Raw genomic sequence first — 13,541 nt, forward strand, 5'->3', positions numbered from 1 at the left:
AGAGAGTGCTCCTCCTCCTCCACATCTCCATCGGGGAGGCCGGGCCAGTCCACCCACCACCCCCCAAAGATCCCCCTGTCCGTGCTGCTGGCCGGAGAGGAGAGTCCGCAGATGGCCGGCCGGGCGTGAAGAAGGCCTCTTCCCCAGCTGAGTCACCTGAGCAAGTTCTCTGTGCTTGAGGGGGAAGCCGAGAATTCCTTGCCGAGGTGGCTCCCGTCTGCGTCTGAGGCCGGGGCTGCCTCTCAGAAATGGCCCTGACCTCTCGGGGATGGAGAGCAGGAGCTGAGATGTGGGGGTCGAAGGAGTCCCGGGAGCACCCGGCCGGGGCTGATTGTGAGGAAGAGTTGTCCCCGACGGCGACCCTGTGAGTCTTGGGCTGCCCCTGGGTGGGTTTGATGGCAGTCGTGGAGCCTCCCTCGGGCAGTGCATGAAGCAAAAACTCCTCACTATTGGCTTCAAAGCTCTCCATCACCTCGCCCCCTCCTACCTCACCTCCCTTCTCTCCTTCTACAGAGCAGCCCACACACTCCGCTCCTCTGCCACTAACCTCCTCACCGTGCCTCGTTCTCGCCTGTCCCACCATCGACCCCTGGCCCACGTCCTGCCCTCCTCACATCCTCCAAACTAGCTCTCTTTCCCCTCTTCAAAACCCTACTGAGAGCTTACCTCCTCCAGGAGGCCTTCCCAGCTCACCTCCTTCCAGGAGCCCCCCTTTTCCTCTGCTCCTCCTCCGCTCTCCATCGCCACTACTCCATCCATCTGCTCTACCCCCTTCCCCTCCCCACAGAACTTATATATATTTGTACTGTTATTTTATTAATGATGTGTATATATCTGTAATTCTATTTATCTATTTTGATGGTACTGATGCCTGTCTACTTGTTTTGTTTTGATGTCTCCCCTTTCTAGACTGAGAGCCTGTTGTTGGGTATGCATTGTCTCTATCTGTTGCCAAATTGTACTTTCCAAATGCTTAGTACAGTGCTCTGCACACAGTAAGCACTCAATAAATATGATTGAATGAATTAATTCCTTGCCCACAAACTGCTCTCAGTCTGAAGGAAGAAGAAGAACATAAGAAGCGTTTGATTGAACTACCCTTCATGGAACCACTGGCCTTGAGTTTTGTCTCTCTTACACTATAAGCTCCTTGTGGGCAGGGAACGTGTCCAACGACTCGGTTCTATCGGATCCTCCCAAACGCTGATTCCCGTGCTCTGCATACGGTAAGTGCTCAATAATCACATTTGATCGATTGTTCCAGTTGTGAAGAGGAGGAGCAGCGGCCCAGCTTGGAAGAGGAACTGCACCTATCTCACCTAGAGCAGCTGGAGAAGCTGTTTGCGGTGTCCCCGGGACGTCTGCCAGAAGCCGAGGGACCAGTGGCCAGGAGGGAGTCGCAGGGTGCCAAGCCCCGGCCCGAGCAGATGCCCCGTCCGGAGAGGAGTCTGACCGTCCAAGAGCTCCGGTGGGTCTTGTGTGAGCTCCTGGGCTCAGACCGCTGGAAGACCCAAGTGGAGTTGCTTCTTAAGAAGGTATTCATTCAAACATACTCAATTGTATTTATTGAGCGCTGTGTGCCAGAGCACTGTATTAAGTGCTTGGGAGAGTACAATATGACAACAAACAGATAAAATTCCCTGCCCACAACAAGCTTGCAGTCTAGAGGGGGACTTTCTTCTGAATTCAGCTTGATCCTCCCCTCTCCCTGCTTCTGCGTCATTTTCCTTTCCCTCCTGTGCCCAAGCACTCCCGGCTCCTTAAGCACCCAGTACAGTGCCCTTCATCAAGCAGGTGCTCAATAAATGCTACTATTTGCTGCCACTCGCCATACTGCTGCTAACTATTGATCAATGACATTTACTGAGTGCTTACTGGGTGTAGAGCACTGTATTAAGGACTTGGGGGAGTATGGTATAACAGTATAACAGATTTGGTAGAAATGTTCACTGCCCTCCATGAGCTTACAGTCTAGAGGGAGAGACGAGCATTAACGTAAATAAATCAATTATGAATATGGACAGAAATGCTGTGGGATTGAGGGATGAATAAAGGGAGCAAAATCGAATTGCGAAGGTGATGCAGAAGGGAATGGGAGAAGAGGAGAGGGGAGCTTAATCAGGGAAGGCCTCTTGGAGGAGATGTGCCTCCAGTAAGGTTTGGAAGTGATCGTCTGTTGGATATAATAATAATAATAGTACTTGTTAAGCGCTTACTACGTGTCAGGCACTGTTCCAAGTGCTAGGGTAGATAAAAGAAAATCAGGTTGGACTCAGTCCCTGTCCCACATAGGGCTCACAGTCTTAACCCCCATTTTACAGATGAGGGAACTGAGGCCCAGAGAAGTGAAGTGACTTGGCCAAAGTCACACAGGAGTCAAGTGGCAGAGCCAGGATTAGAACCCAGGTCCTTCTGACTCCTAGGACTGGACTCTCTCCACTAGACCATACTGTGGCTACTACTTCTACTACTTCAACTGCTGTTATTACTATTGCTGCTCTTGAGTCCTCTCTAATGTTGCTCAAACCCAGTGGCTTTCTCCAGAAACCAAAATGATAACCTGCAGGTATTACAGAGAAGCAGCATGGCTCAGTGGAAAGAGCACGGGGTTTGGAGTCAGAGGTCATGGGTTCAAATACTGGCTCCGCCAACTCTGTCAACTCTCTGTGACTTTGGGCAAGTCACTTAGCTTCTCTGTGCCTCAGTTACCTCATCTGTAAAATGGGGATTAAAACCGTGAGCCCCCGTGGGACAACCTGATGACCTTGTAACCTCCCCAATGCTTAGAACAGCGCTTTGCACATAGTAAGCGCTTAACAAATACCATTATTATTATTATTATTGTTATTACAGAGTTGAAAATCAATTAGCCACTCTGCACCAGTCCTCAGTCAAGATTGAGAACCCACCTCCCATTCCCTGACCTTTCCACTTCTCCCACTTGATTTTGCCACTGGCTTATAGCGGACATTCCATCAATCAATCAGTGGTATTTATTGAGTGCTTACTATGTGCAGAGCACTGTACTAAACACCTGGGAGAGAACCAAATAGCCCAGTTGGTAGACAGGTTCCCTGCCCACCTGAGTTTAGTCTAGAAGCTGTGGTCAGGGAATGGATTTCTTCTTGATTTTGTACTTCCCAAGCCTCTACTACAGTGCTCCACACCATGTGTGTGCTCAGTAAATACAATACTACCCTGAAGTTGGCCAAGCGTTCCAGTGGTCGAGAGGAGAGCTATGTTGCTATCTTGGGACTGTGTCTTCTAGGGTGAGAGTAGAATTTTTTCCCAGTTTCAGTGAAGGGCAAGTAATGTCTCCCTCTCCCTATTTTGCCCTTATGTTGTCACACACCCCACCCCAACCCTGAAGCAACCCACCAAGGGGACAAACACCAGTTGGCCCTTGTCCAACTCAGAGGAGACCCATCTGTGCTCCGTATATTTCCCAAGCAGCCATAGCGATGTCACGAAGGTGCCCAAAACAGTTCTTTGCAGAAATCTACGGAGCTTACACATCATCACTGGGGGAGACCCTTATACCCCCATGGGAGACCCTTATACCCCCACTCCCCACCCCAGATCTGTTGTGTTTCCCCTCCCACATCCCCTAACATCACAGCGTCACTCCCAAGCCACGGGCTTGGATGATACGGCAGCGCCCGGGGCTGTTTGGGGATCGGACGGGGGTTTCCAGCGGCTAGAGGCGGGCCACTCTGGCCTTAAACCAGATGGATGGCTACTCTACTTTGACCTCTGCCTCTTTTTGAGATTTCCCCAGCCCGCGCTGGCTACGTTACATGGAACGAGTTGTGCTCTCACCTGCTGCTCCAGTTCAAAGAGCGAGATGAAGCCGACAGACCCCTCCGGGGTCCACCGCTTCACCAACCGCCTGTCGTTCGCCACTGTCCACAGAACAAGGTGAGCCCGGGAGGCCAGGGTGGGGGTCCACCGGTCACTGCCCCGAAGGCTTGGCTGGCCGCTTCTCCAGCCAGTGGGGGTGGACGCCGGTAGATCAGGGCAGCCTCGGCCCACCAGGAGGTGAGGGGGACCGGGGAAAGTGTCTGTTGTTCAATCGTATTTATCATTCAATTGTATTTATTGAATGCTGTATGCAAAGAACTGTACTAAGCGATCAATACAACCCTGTTGTATTAAAAATAATAATGGTAATTATGGTGTCTGTTAAGCACTTACAATGTGCCAGGCAGTGTACTAAGCGCTGGAGTAGGTACAAGGTAAGAGGTTGGAACAAAGTCCCTGTCCCACGTAGGGCCCGATCTTAATCCCCATTTTACATTTGTGGGAACTGAGGCACAGAGAATCTAAGTGACATGCCCAACATCCCGCAGTAAAGTGGCGGAGGCAGGACTTGAACCCAGGTTCTAATCCTGTGACATCCAAATGCTTAGTACAGTGCTCCGCACACAGTAAGAGTTCAATAAATACCAGTGATCAATTGATGAAAGAGTGACATGATAGCGACGGAATCTCTGGTCCAGAAAGATGGTCAAAGCCTCCATCCCAAGGGGTCCGTGGCAGACCACTTGAAGAGAAGAATCAATTATAGTGACAATGGTTTCGTCAGTGCTACTCCCACTCACTCGTCCCCGCCTGCCACGTGCAGTCTTTTCTCAAGAAAAGTGACTCAGCGATGAAGGAATCAATCAATCGATGATATTTATTGAGCATCTGCTCTGTGCAGAGCACTGTGCTAAGTACTTGAGAGAGCACGAGAGAGTTGGCAGACATGATCCCTGCCCTCGAGGAGCTTATAATCTAGGGGGGACACTTAAGGTCCTATGGAGAGATGTACCAGAGTTTCCTTAAGCTAGCGGGTAACTTTAAAGGTCGTTGAATCCAGGCCCCTGTTTCCGGGCCAGCTACAACCCAAACTAAGATAGGGCTTAACCTAAATCCATTTTTAAGGTCTTCAAACTCAGGTTCATTCATCATTCAATCGTATTTGTTTCTGGAATTTAAGACCCTTGATGTGGAAAAAGTTCTGACCTTCTCAGCGAATCATTTCCAGAGGACCAAGGGGATTCCGTTTCACAGTCTCTCAGTCAATCAGTGGTATTTACTGTGTGCTTACACTGTGATGAGCAGTGTTCCATGCACTTGGGGTAACTGCAGTAATAATAATCAATTGTGATACTTGTTAAGCGCTTACTATGTGCCAGGCGTACTAAATGCTGGGTAGCTGCAAACCAATCAGGTTGGACACATCCCGTGTCCCACACAGGGCTCACAGTCTCCAACCCCTATTTACAGCTGTGGTAACGGAGGCCCAGGGAAGTGAAGTGACTCACCCAAGTTCAAACAGCGGACAAGTGGCGGAGCCGGGATTAGAACACAGGTCCTTCTGACTCCCAGGCCGTGTTCTAGCCACTAGGCTTTACAATACAGAGGAGGAAGGTGAGGTCGTATTTTGTTGCTTTCTTTCCCAGCAAGAGCCAACCACGAGAGTCCTGGCCATCCCCTGTCCTCCTCCCCTGCAGTTTGTGAGCGTCAGTAGAGGAGGCGTCCTCAGCGTGTGGGACGACAGGTTCCGGCTCCAGAAAACATACAAGGTAAAGAACCGAGGTGATCCACAAGCACCCGATCGCTATGCAGAGGCAGAGACCGTTAGAGTCCTGCCCAAATAGCCTGCGTTGGGTTTTCCATTCCCTCCAGGCTCCAGGTTGTGTAACTGTTCTCAGTGCTGGGGAGAGGACAATATGACAGAATTGGTAGACACATTTGAATCCGCATTTTACAGACGAGGAAACTGGGACACAGAATTTAAATGATTTGGCCAAGATGGATCAATCAGTCGAATTTATTGAGCGCTCACCATGTGCAGAGCACTGTACTAAGCGCTCGGGAGAATGCATTATAACAGAGTTGGTAGATACATACCTTGCCAAAAGGAGATTACGGTCTAGAGGTCATAGAGCAGGCAAGTAGTGGAGTCAGGATTAGAACCCAGCTCTCCTAACTCCCAGCCCTGTGCTCTTGCCATTAGGCCATGCTGCTCTTCCTCAAGCTCTCGAAAATGTCCGATGTTTGATCGTTTGGTTGAGAGAGAAAAAGGATAGTTTGGGGGGAGTACCATCAAAGGGTAAAAATCTGGAGCTGGAATCTGTCTGTTTATTGTTGTATTGTACTCTCCGAAGCTCTTAGTACAGTGCTCTGCACACAGTAAGCACTCAATAAATACAATCGAATGACTTTCTCATGTGTCACTGAGGGTGGCACCTTGCAATTCCAAGATGATGAAAGAGCCCACCTGCACACCAGTGCCTGGCTCAATCAATCAATCATATTTATTGAGCACTTACTGTGTGCAGAGCACTGGGCTAAGCCCAGTTGGGAGGGTACAGCACAATATCACATACACATTTCCCACCCATGGTGAACTTAAAGTCTAGAGGGAGAGACAGCCATTGACATAAGTAAATAAATTACTGTTATGTCCATGCTTGCCCATTTCCTGTAGATTTCTGCCGACGTCCATGATTTAACAACAGAAAGGAGCCAGATGAAATCCTGGACCACTGACGCAGCCTACCTGCCGAATGTCCACAGGGTGGCCGTGGCTACCACCAGCCGGAAAATCCACTTCCTTGAAATGTCTCCCACGAGCTTCTTCGAAGAGTTCCACCTGTTCGGTAGGATTGCTCAGTCAGGGTAACTTGCCCACCACGGCATAAGCCACACAAGTGAAACATGTGATTTTATTCCCCCCCGCCTCGCCTCTCACCTGGCGGCAGTGTGGCGGGGCATTGCCTGTGGGCCTGTAAATGAGATATGCTATTTGCAAGATTTCTCTAACATTGTCTTCCCCTGTTCAACTTCCACTTTCCAGTGGAACTGAACATCTGAGTTGCCCAGTTCAAACGCTTTCCTTTCACTGCAATCTTGAGCTCAATTCCTCTCGTCCTGACTCAGAAAAGATGCTTTCGGTCCCAAGGCAGAAGCGTGCTCATCAGTGGTATTTATTGAGCACTTACTATGTGCATAGCACTGTACTCAGCGGTTGGGAGAATACCGTAAAATAGAGTCGGTAGACACGTTCCCCGCCCATAAGGAGCTCACAGGCTAGAGGGGGAGACAGGCATTAAAATAAATTGAGAATATGTACATAAGTGCTGACCCTCTCAGAAAGGCACCTGGAGAATTTCCAGTCCTCTACCAGTCTCGGCTCCAGCAGGGAGAGTCAAGCAGAGGCCTACCCATTCCATTCCTAGCTTGGCCAGTGGCTAGCGAGTGGCAGGCAATCGGCTACAAGTCAAAACTCCCCTGTACTGGGCAGCAGCGTCATGGGAGAGAGACGAGGGCAGAGATTCAAGTTTAATAATAATAATCATAATGGTATTTGTTAAGTGCTTATTATGTGCTAAGCACTGTTCTAAGTGCTGGGGTAGATATGGGGTAATCAGGTTGTTCCATGTGGGGCTCACACTTTTAATCCCCATTTTACAGATGAAGGAACTGTTTAGTGCACAGAAGGAGGCGGTGGTAAACCACTTCCAGATTTTTACCAAGAAAACTCTCTGGATACCCTACCAAAGTGATTGCCGATGGAGGTGGGGCGTTCTGGGAAAGATGTGTCCATGCAGTCACTGTGGAACGGAAAAGACGCGAAAGCTTCAGACAAAGCAGGACATAAGTGTTGTGGGGCTGTGTGTTGAGTTGTATATCAAGTGCTTAAAGGGGGCAGATCTAATTGCATTCTGTTTTTTCAAAATACCCAGGGAAAGCAGGCCTGAGAGTCTGAGGACCCAGGTTTTAGTACCGCCTCCGCCAATGGCCTGCTGGGTGACCTTGGGCAAGTCATTAAGCTCCTCGGTGCCTCAGGTGCCTCATCTGTAAAATGGGGATCCAATACCTGTACTCCTTCTTACTTGGACTGTGAGCCCTACGTGGGGCCTGAAGTTCCCTAAGACCACATCTCCTCCAAGAGACCTTTCCCGATCAAGTCCTCTTTTCCCCGGCTTCACTTTCCATTCTGCATCGTCTATGCACCTCAATCTGTGACCTTTTGGACACTTGATATTCTCCCCATCCCCAACGCCACAGCAGTTATGTACGTACCTTTTAAATTATTTATTATGAATTATTTATTCATATTAATGTAGTGCCCAATAAGCACTTAACAACTAGGACAAGTATCATTTGTTGAGATTAGCATCCTCTCCCATCCATTAGATCTGTGACACTAACCCAGCTCTGCCATTTATCAGCAGGTTGACTTTGGGCAAGTCATTTAACTTCTCTGTGCCTCAGTTACCTCATCTGAAAAATGGGGTTGAAGCCTGTGAGCCCCCCATGGGACAACCTGATCACCTTGTAATCTCCCCAGCGCTTAGAACAGTGCTTTGCACATAGTAAGTGCTTAATAAATGCCATCATCATTATTATTGTTACTATCTACCCCGGTGCTTAGAACAATGCTTGACACATAGTAAGCGCTTAACAAATACCGTCATTATTATTATTATAATCCACATCCCATCACGTATCCTTGAAATCAAACAGTAGTATTCATTGAGCACTTACTGCATACAGAGCACTGTAAAAAGAGCTTGGGGGATTACAATGCAACGGGATTGCTAGGCATGTTCCCTGTCTCCAAAGAGGTTAATATTAATAAATTACAATAAAGATTTAAAATGTTAAAAAAATTCTAGTACTGTAAATAATTGTGGATCTCTTTCTGCAGGATTGAACGATGTTCCAACATGTTTGTGCTACTGGCATAAAGTAAGTATGAGGATTTTATGTTGTTAGATCAGTTAACATCCGTCACCGTATAGTCACATCTGCGTGGTCTAGTGGAAAGAGGCCAGGCCTGGGACTCAGAGGACCTGAGTTCTAATCCTGGCTCTGCCACTCTTCTGAACCTGGAAGAGTCACTTCACTTCTCTGTGCCTGTTACCTCATCTTAAAATGGAGGTTAAGACGGTGACTGTCATTTCTCCTGTTTTCCCTCCTATCCAGGTGAGATAGAGACTGTGTCCCACCTAATTCAATTGTACGTCCCCCAGCACTTAGAATGGTGTTTGACACATAGTAAGTGCTCAACAGATCCCATACCAAAAAATTAGAAAACACAAATGAATAGCATGGCTGACTGATTTCTCTCCTGCTTCTCTAGTCGGAGGATGGCCGTTCCCTTCTGCTCTGGGGAGATGACCACGGGGGAGTCAACGTTCTCTGGTTTCTTCGTCCTCTCTCGGGCTTGATTGACAAGTCGCTTCTGGAACGGTCTGGACTCTCGGGAATCTTCATGCAGGTGATGGGGTCAGATGCTCCTTCCTTCCCTCCAGAGCTCCAACCTGGGCCGTTCCCTGCTCCACGGGCTTCCCGAATCCCTCAGGGAACACCATCACAACTCCCTCTTTCTCACACAACCTGCCCCCTTAACATCTCTTACCACCGCCCCCCTGTAGTGGCGACAGTAGTATTTATTGAGCACTCACTTCGGTTAATCTATCACTTTTAGAGAAGCAGTGTGGCTCAGTGGATGGAGCACGGGCTTGGGAGTTAGAAGGATCCGGGTTCTCATCCCGCCTCCACCACGTGTCTGCTGTGCGATCTTGGGCAAGAGGCTTCACTTTTTTGGGCCTCAGTTACCTCATCTGTAAAATGGGGATTAAAAGTATGAGCCACATGTGGAACAGGGACTGTGACTAATCTGATTAACTTGTATCTTCCCCAGCTCTTAGGGCAATAATAATAATAATAGTGGTATTTGTTAAGTGCTTACTATGTGACAAGCACTGTTCTAAGTGCTAAGGTAGATACAAGATAATCAGGTTAGACACAGTCCCTGTCCCTCATGAGGCTCACCGTTTTAATTCCCATTTTACAGATGAGGTAATTGAGGCCCAGGGAAGGTAAGCGACTTGCCCAGGGTCACACAGCAGACAAGTGTCAGAGAAGGAATTAGAACCCAGGTCCTATTGACTCTCCCCACTAGCCCATAACCTCCCAATCCATCAATCAGTGGAATTCTGTTGAGCGCTAACTATATGCAGAGCACTGTACTAAGCGTTTGAGAGAGAAAACGATAACAGAATCAGCAGACATGTTCCCTGCCCATAATGAACTTACAGTCGAGAGGGGGAGACAGGCGCTTAGTACAATGCTGCATACACAGTGAGTGCTCAGTAAATATGATCGATTGATTGATTGATCCCAGCCCTGGCCAACCCTGCAGGAAGAAGCATCCTTCACCATGGGGTGACGGGAGGCGGGGGAGGGAAGGAAAGGAGGTGATTTTCAGAAACTCTACAATGAAGCATTGAGTTGGCACAGGAAGGGCAGTGCCCAGCCCCGTTTCCTGGTGGGTTCTCGGCAAACGTCTGTTGCTGATTAAACGTTCTCTGTAAATCCAAAGAAATAAAAGGAAGCTGGTGGGACCAAGTTCAGACAGAAAAGAAACCAAGCTAAGACTAGGCAGAGAAGCTATGTGGCTTACTGGAAAGACCCCGGGCCTGGGCATCAGAGGCCCAGGTCTGTCACTTTCCTACTGAGTGACCCTGTGCCAGTCAACTTCTTGGGGCCTCAGTTTCCTCCTCTGGAAAATGGGGGTGCAGTACCTGTACTCCCTCCTTCCGGTGTATATTGCGAGTCCCATGTATTGTGTCCTCTCTGCTTTTCTTGTTTCTACACAAGTGCCTAGTACACTGCTGGGATACGGTAAGCACTTAACAAAGAGCACGATTGTTAACTTGAAGGGTGCTGGTACTTGTCAAGCACTTACTATGTGCCAAGAGCTGTTTGAAGCACTGGAGTATATACAAATTCATTCATTCATTCAATCGTATTTATTGAGCGCTTACTGTATGCAGAGCACTGTACGAAGCGCTTGGGAAGTACAAGTTGGCAACATTTAGAGACGGTCCCTGCCCAACAGTGGACTCACAGTCTAATTAATTGGGCAAATTAATTAGGTTGGGCACAGTCCCTGTCCTACAGGGAGCTACACTCTTAATCCCCATTTTACAGAGGAGGTAAAGCAGCAGTTGGGAGAAGCAGCTTGGCTTAGTGGCAAGATCCTGGGTTTGAGAGTCAGGGGTCGTGGGTTCTAATTCCTGCTCCTCCACTTGTCTGCTGCGTAACCTTGGGCAAGTGACTTAACTTCCCTGGGCCTCAGTTACCTCATCTGTAAAATTGGGATTAAGGCGGTGAGCCCCATGTGGGACAACCTGATTACCTTGTATCTACCTCAGCATTCAGAATAGTGCTTGGCACATAGCACTTAATGATGATGATGATGATGGCATTTATTAAGTGCTTACTATGTACAAAGCACTATTCTAAGCGCTGAGCACTGTTCTAAGCGCTGCAAATATCATTATTATTATTATTATGAGGTAACTGAGGCCCAGAGAAGTGAAGTGACCCACCCAAAGTTCCAAAGCAGACACATGGCAGAGGTAGAATTAGAACCCAGGTCCTTTTGAATCCCCTAATGGGATGGAAATGTGTCTCTTAAAAATGAGAACTTCCCCAACCCAAACTGACAAGGAAATAACATCTCAAGAAATGTGCAGTTTGAACGGGTTCAACTGAGGAAGGCCCAAAAGGAGTGTGGTCTAGTGGAAACAGCACAAGCCTGCGAGTCAGAAGGACCTGGGTTCTTATCTCGACTCCACTACCTGTCTGCTGTGTGACCTTGGGCAGGTCATTTCACTTTTCTGTGCCTCAGTTCCCTCATCTGTAAAACGGGGATTAAGACCATGAGCTCCATGTGGGATATGGACTGGGTCCAACCTGATTAGCCTATATCTATCCAAGCGCTTAGTCCAGTGCCTGTCACATAGTAAGCACTTCAACAACTACTAGAGAAGCACTTGAACAACTATTGCTTAGAGAAGCAGTGTGGCTCAGTGGAAAGAGCACGGGCTTTGGAATCAGAGGTCATGGGTTCAAATCCCAGCTCTGCCAGTTAGCTGTGTGACTTTGGGCAAGTCACTAAACTTCTCTGGGCCTCAGTGACCCCATCTGTAAAATGGGGATTAAGACAGTGAGCCCCCCGTGGGACAACCTGATCACCTTGTAACCTCCCCAGCGCTTAGAGGAGTGCTTTGTACATAGTAAGCGCTTAATAAATGCCATCATTATTATTATTATTAACTACTATAAAGATATGTGCATGTATATAAATAAAACTGTAGTTTTAGCCCAACCAGAAATAGTGCATCTACTTGTACTTTTAAAGGGTAGGTAGAGAATGTAAATCTATTTACAGTTAGAGTGGGCAAATTGAACAGTTGAGTGCACACTTATACACACAAAAGTATATGAGCTGGTAGCTTTTCTGTTTAATTGCAGGTCTGGATAAGTATTTACTAGGCATCTACAGGATGAGGTCCCTGAACAGATCGTTCACAAGTCCCAGGTTAATTAGTTCTGGTTTTTCTCTTTTCTGCACACCATGTGGCCAAGTACAAGATAAAACCAATCAGGTCTAGCAGGAGCTCACAATCTCGGCCATTGCTTTCCTGGGACCCCTTGCCCCAGGGCCACCCAAGGCTGCTTTTCAGTGAGTAACTATGACAGACAGGCAGGGATCATGTCTACCAATTCTGTTGTATCATATCCTCCCAAGTGTAGTGCTCTGCACACTGTAAGCACTCAGTAAATCCCACTGAAGGGGAAGAGGGCTTCGCTCACTCTCGGCATGGTTGTCTTCCCGCCAGGATATCAGCGAGCACGGCCGTTTCCTGAGATACTACTACCTGTCGGGTGTGCATCCTGAAGCCATCTCCCAGATCCAGCACCTCCCGGAAGACCAATGCATCACCTCCTCCAGGAGCTCGGAAGCCTCAGTGGTCATCGTGGACCTCTGGAAGAAGAGGACCGCGTACACATGGAAGATCAAGAAGGTGGGATCCCGCTGTCCCCAATCCCTCCCATTTCTACCTTGAACCTGATGTGTGTGAAATAACAATAATTATGGCATTTGTCAAGCGCATACTATTTGCCAGGCACCCTACTAAGCACTGGAGTAGATACAAGGTGATCAGGTAAGCCACAGCCCCTGTCCAACATGGGGCTCACAGTGTTAATCCCCGTTTTGCAGTTGAGGGAATTGAGGCAGAGAGAAGTGAAGTGACTTCCCCAAGGTCACACAGCAGACAAGGGGCAGAACCTGGGATTAGAACCCAGGTCCTTGTGACTTTCAGGGCTGCGCTCTATCCACTAGACCACACTACTTTTCTTCTTCTCTCTCCTCTCTTCTCTCTCTCTTTTTCTCTCTTCTCTCCCCTCCCAAGTCCCAACAAATCTCAACTGATCATTAGGCCAAGCTGAAAAAGGCTGTTTTGGGTTTAGTGCAAAAAGAAAACCTCGTCAAGTAATTTCCCCAGACAGAGTGCCGTGTCTTGCACAGAGTAAACTCTCAACAGATACCATGGATTGACTGCTGACTATTTTCAGCCACTGTCAACTTGGTGCTGATCCCACTGAATGGCATCCCATTCGTTCAGTTAATAGTATTTATTGAGCACTTACTATGTGCAGAGCAATAAACAGACCACAATAAAATG

General features: G+C 48.2%; 1 protein-coding gene across 1 annotated transcript in view; it reads left to right on the top strand.

Annotated features, from left to right (window-relative positions):
- Positions 1-13,541, top strand: part of LOC119937598 (WD repeat-containing protein on Y chromosome-like) — a 43,099-nt gene that overhangs the window by 12,677 nt on the left and 16,881 nt on the right. Inside the window, exons 2-8 of the mRNA XM_038757147.1 lie at positions 1,265-1,535; positions 3,769-3,918; positions 5,448-5,570; positions 6,479-6,650; positions 8,705-8,745; positions 9,140-9,277; positions 12,693-12,878. Of these exons, the coding sequence (XP_038613075.1) occupies positions 1,265-1,535; positions 3,769-3,918; positions 5,448-5,570; positions 6,479-6,650; positions 8,705-8,745; positions 9,140-9,277; positions 12,693-12,878 (1,081 nt within the window). The remainder of the gene's footprint in view (positions 1-1,264; positions 1,536-3,768; positions 3,919-5,447; positions 5,571-6,478; positions 6,651-8,704; positions 8,746-9,139; positions 9,278-12,692; positions 12,879-13,541) is intronic.

The sequence above is a fragment of the Tachyglossus aculeatus genome, chromosome 15 (assembly GCF_015852505.1).
Source record: "Tachyglossus aculeatus isolate mTacAcu1 chromosome 15, mTacAcu1.pri, whole genome shotgun sequence".
NCBI classification, from domain to species: Eukaryota; Metazoa; Chordata; class Mammalia; order Monotremata; family Tachyglossidae; genus Tachyglossus; species Tachyglossus aculeatus.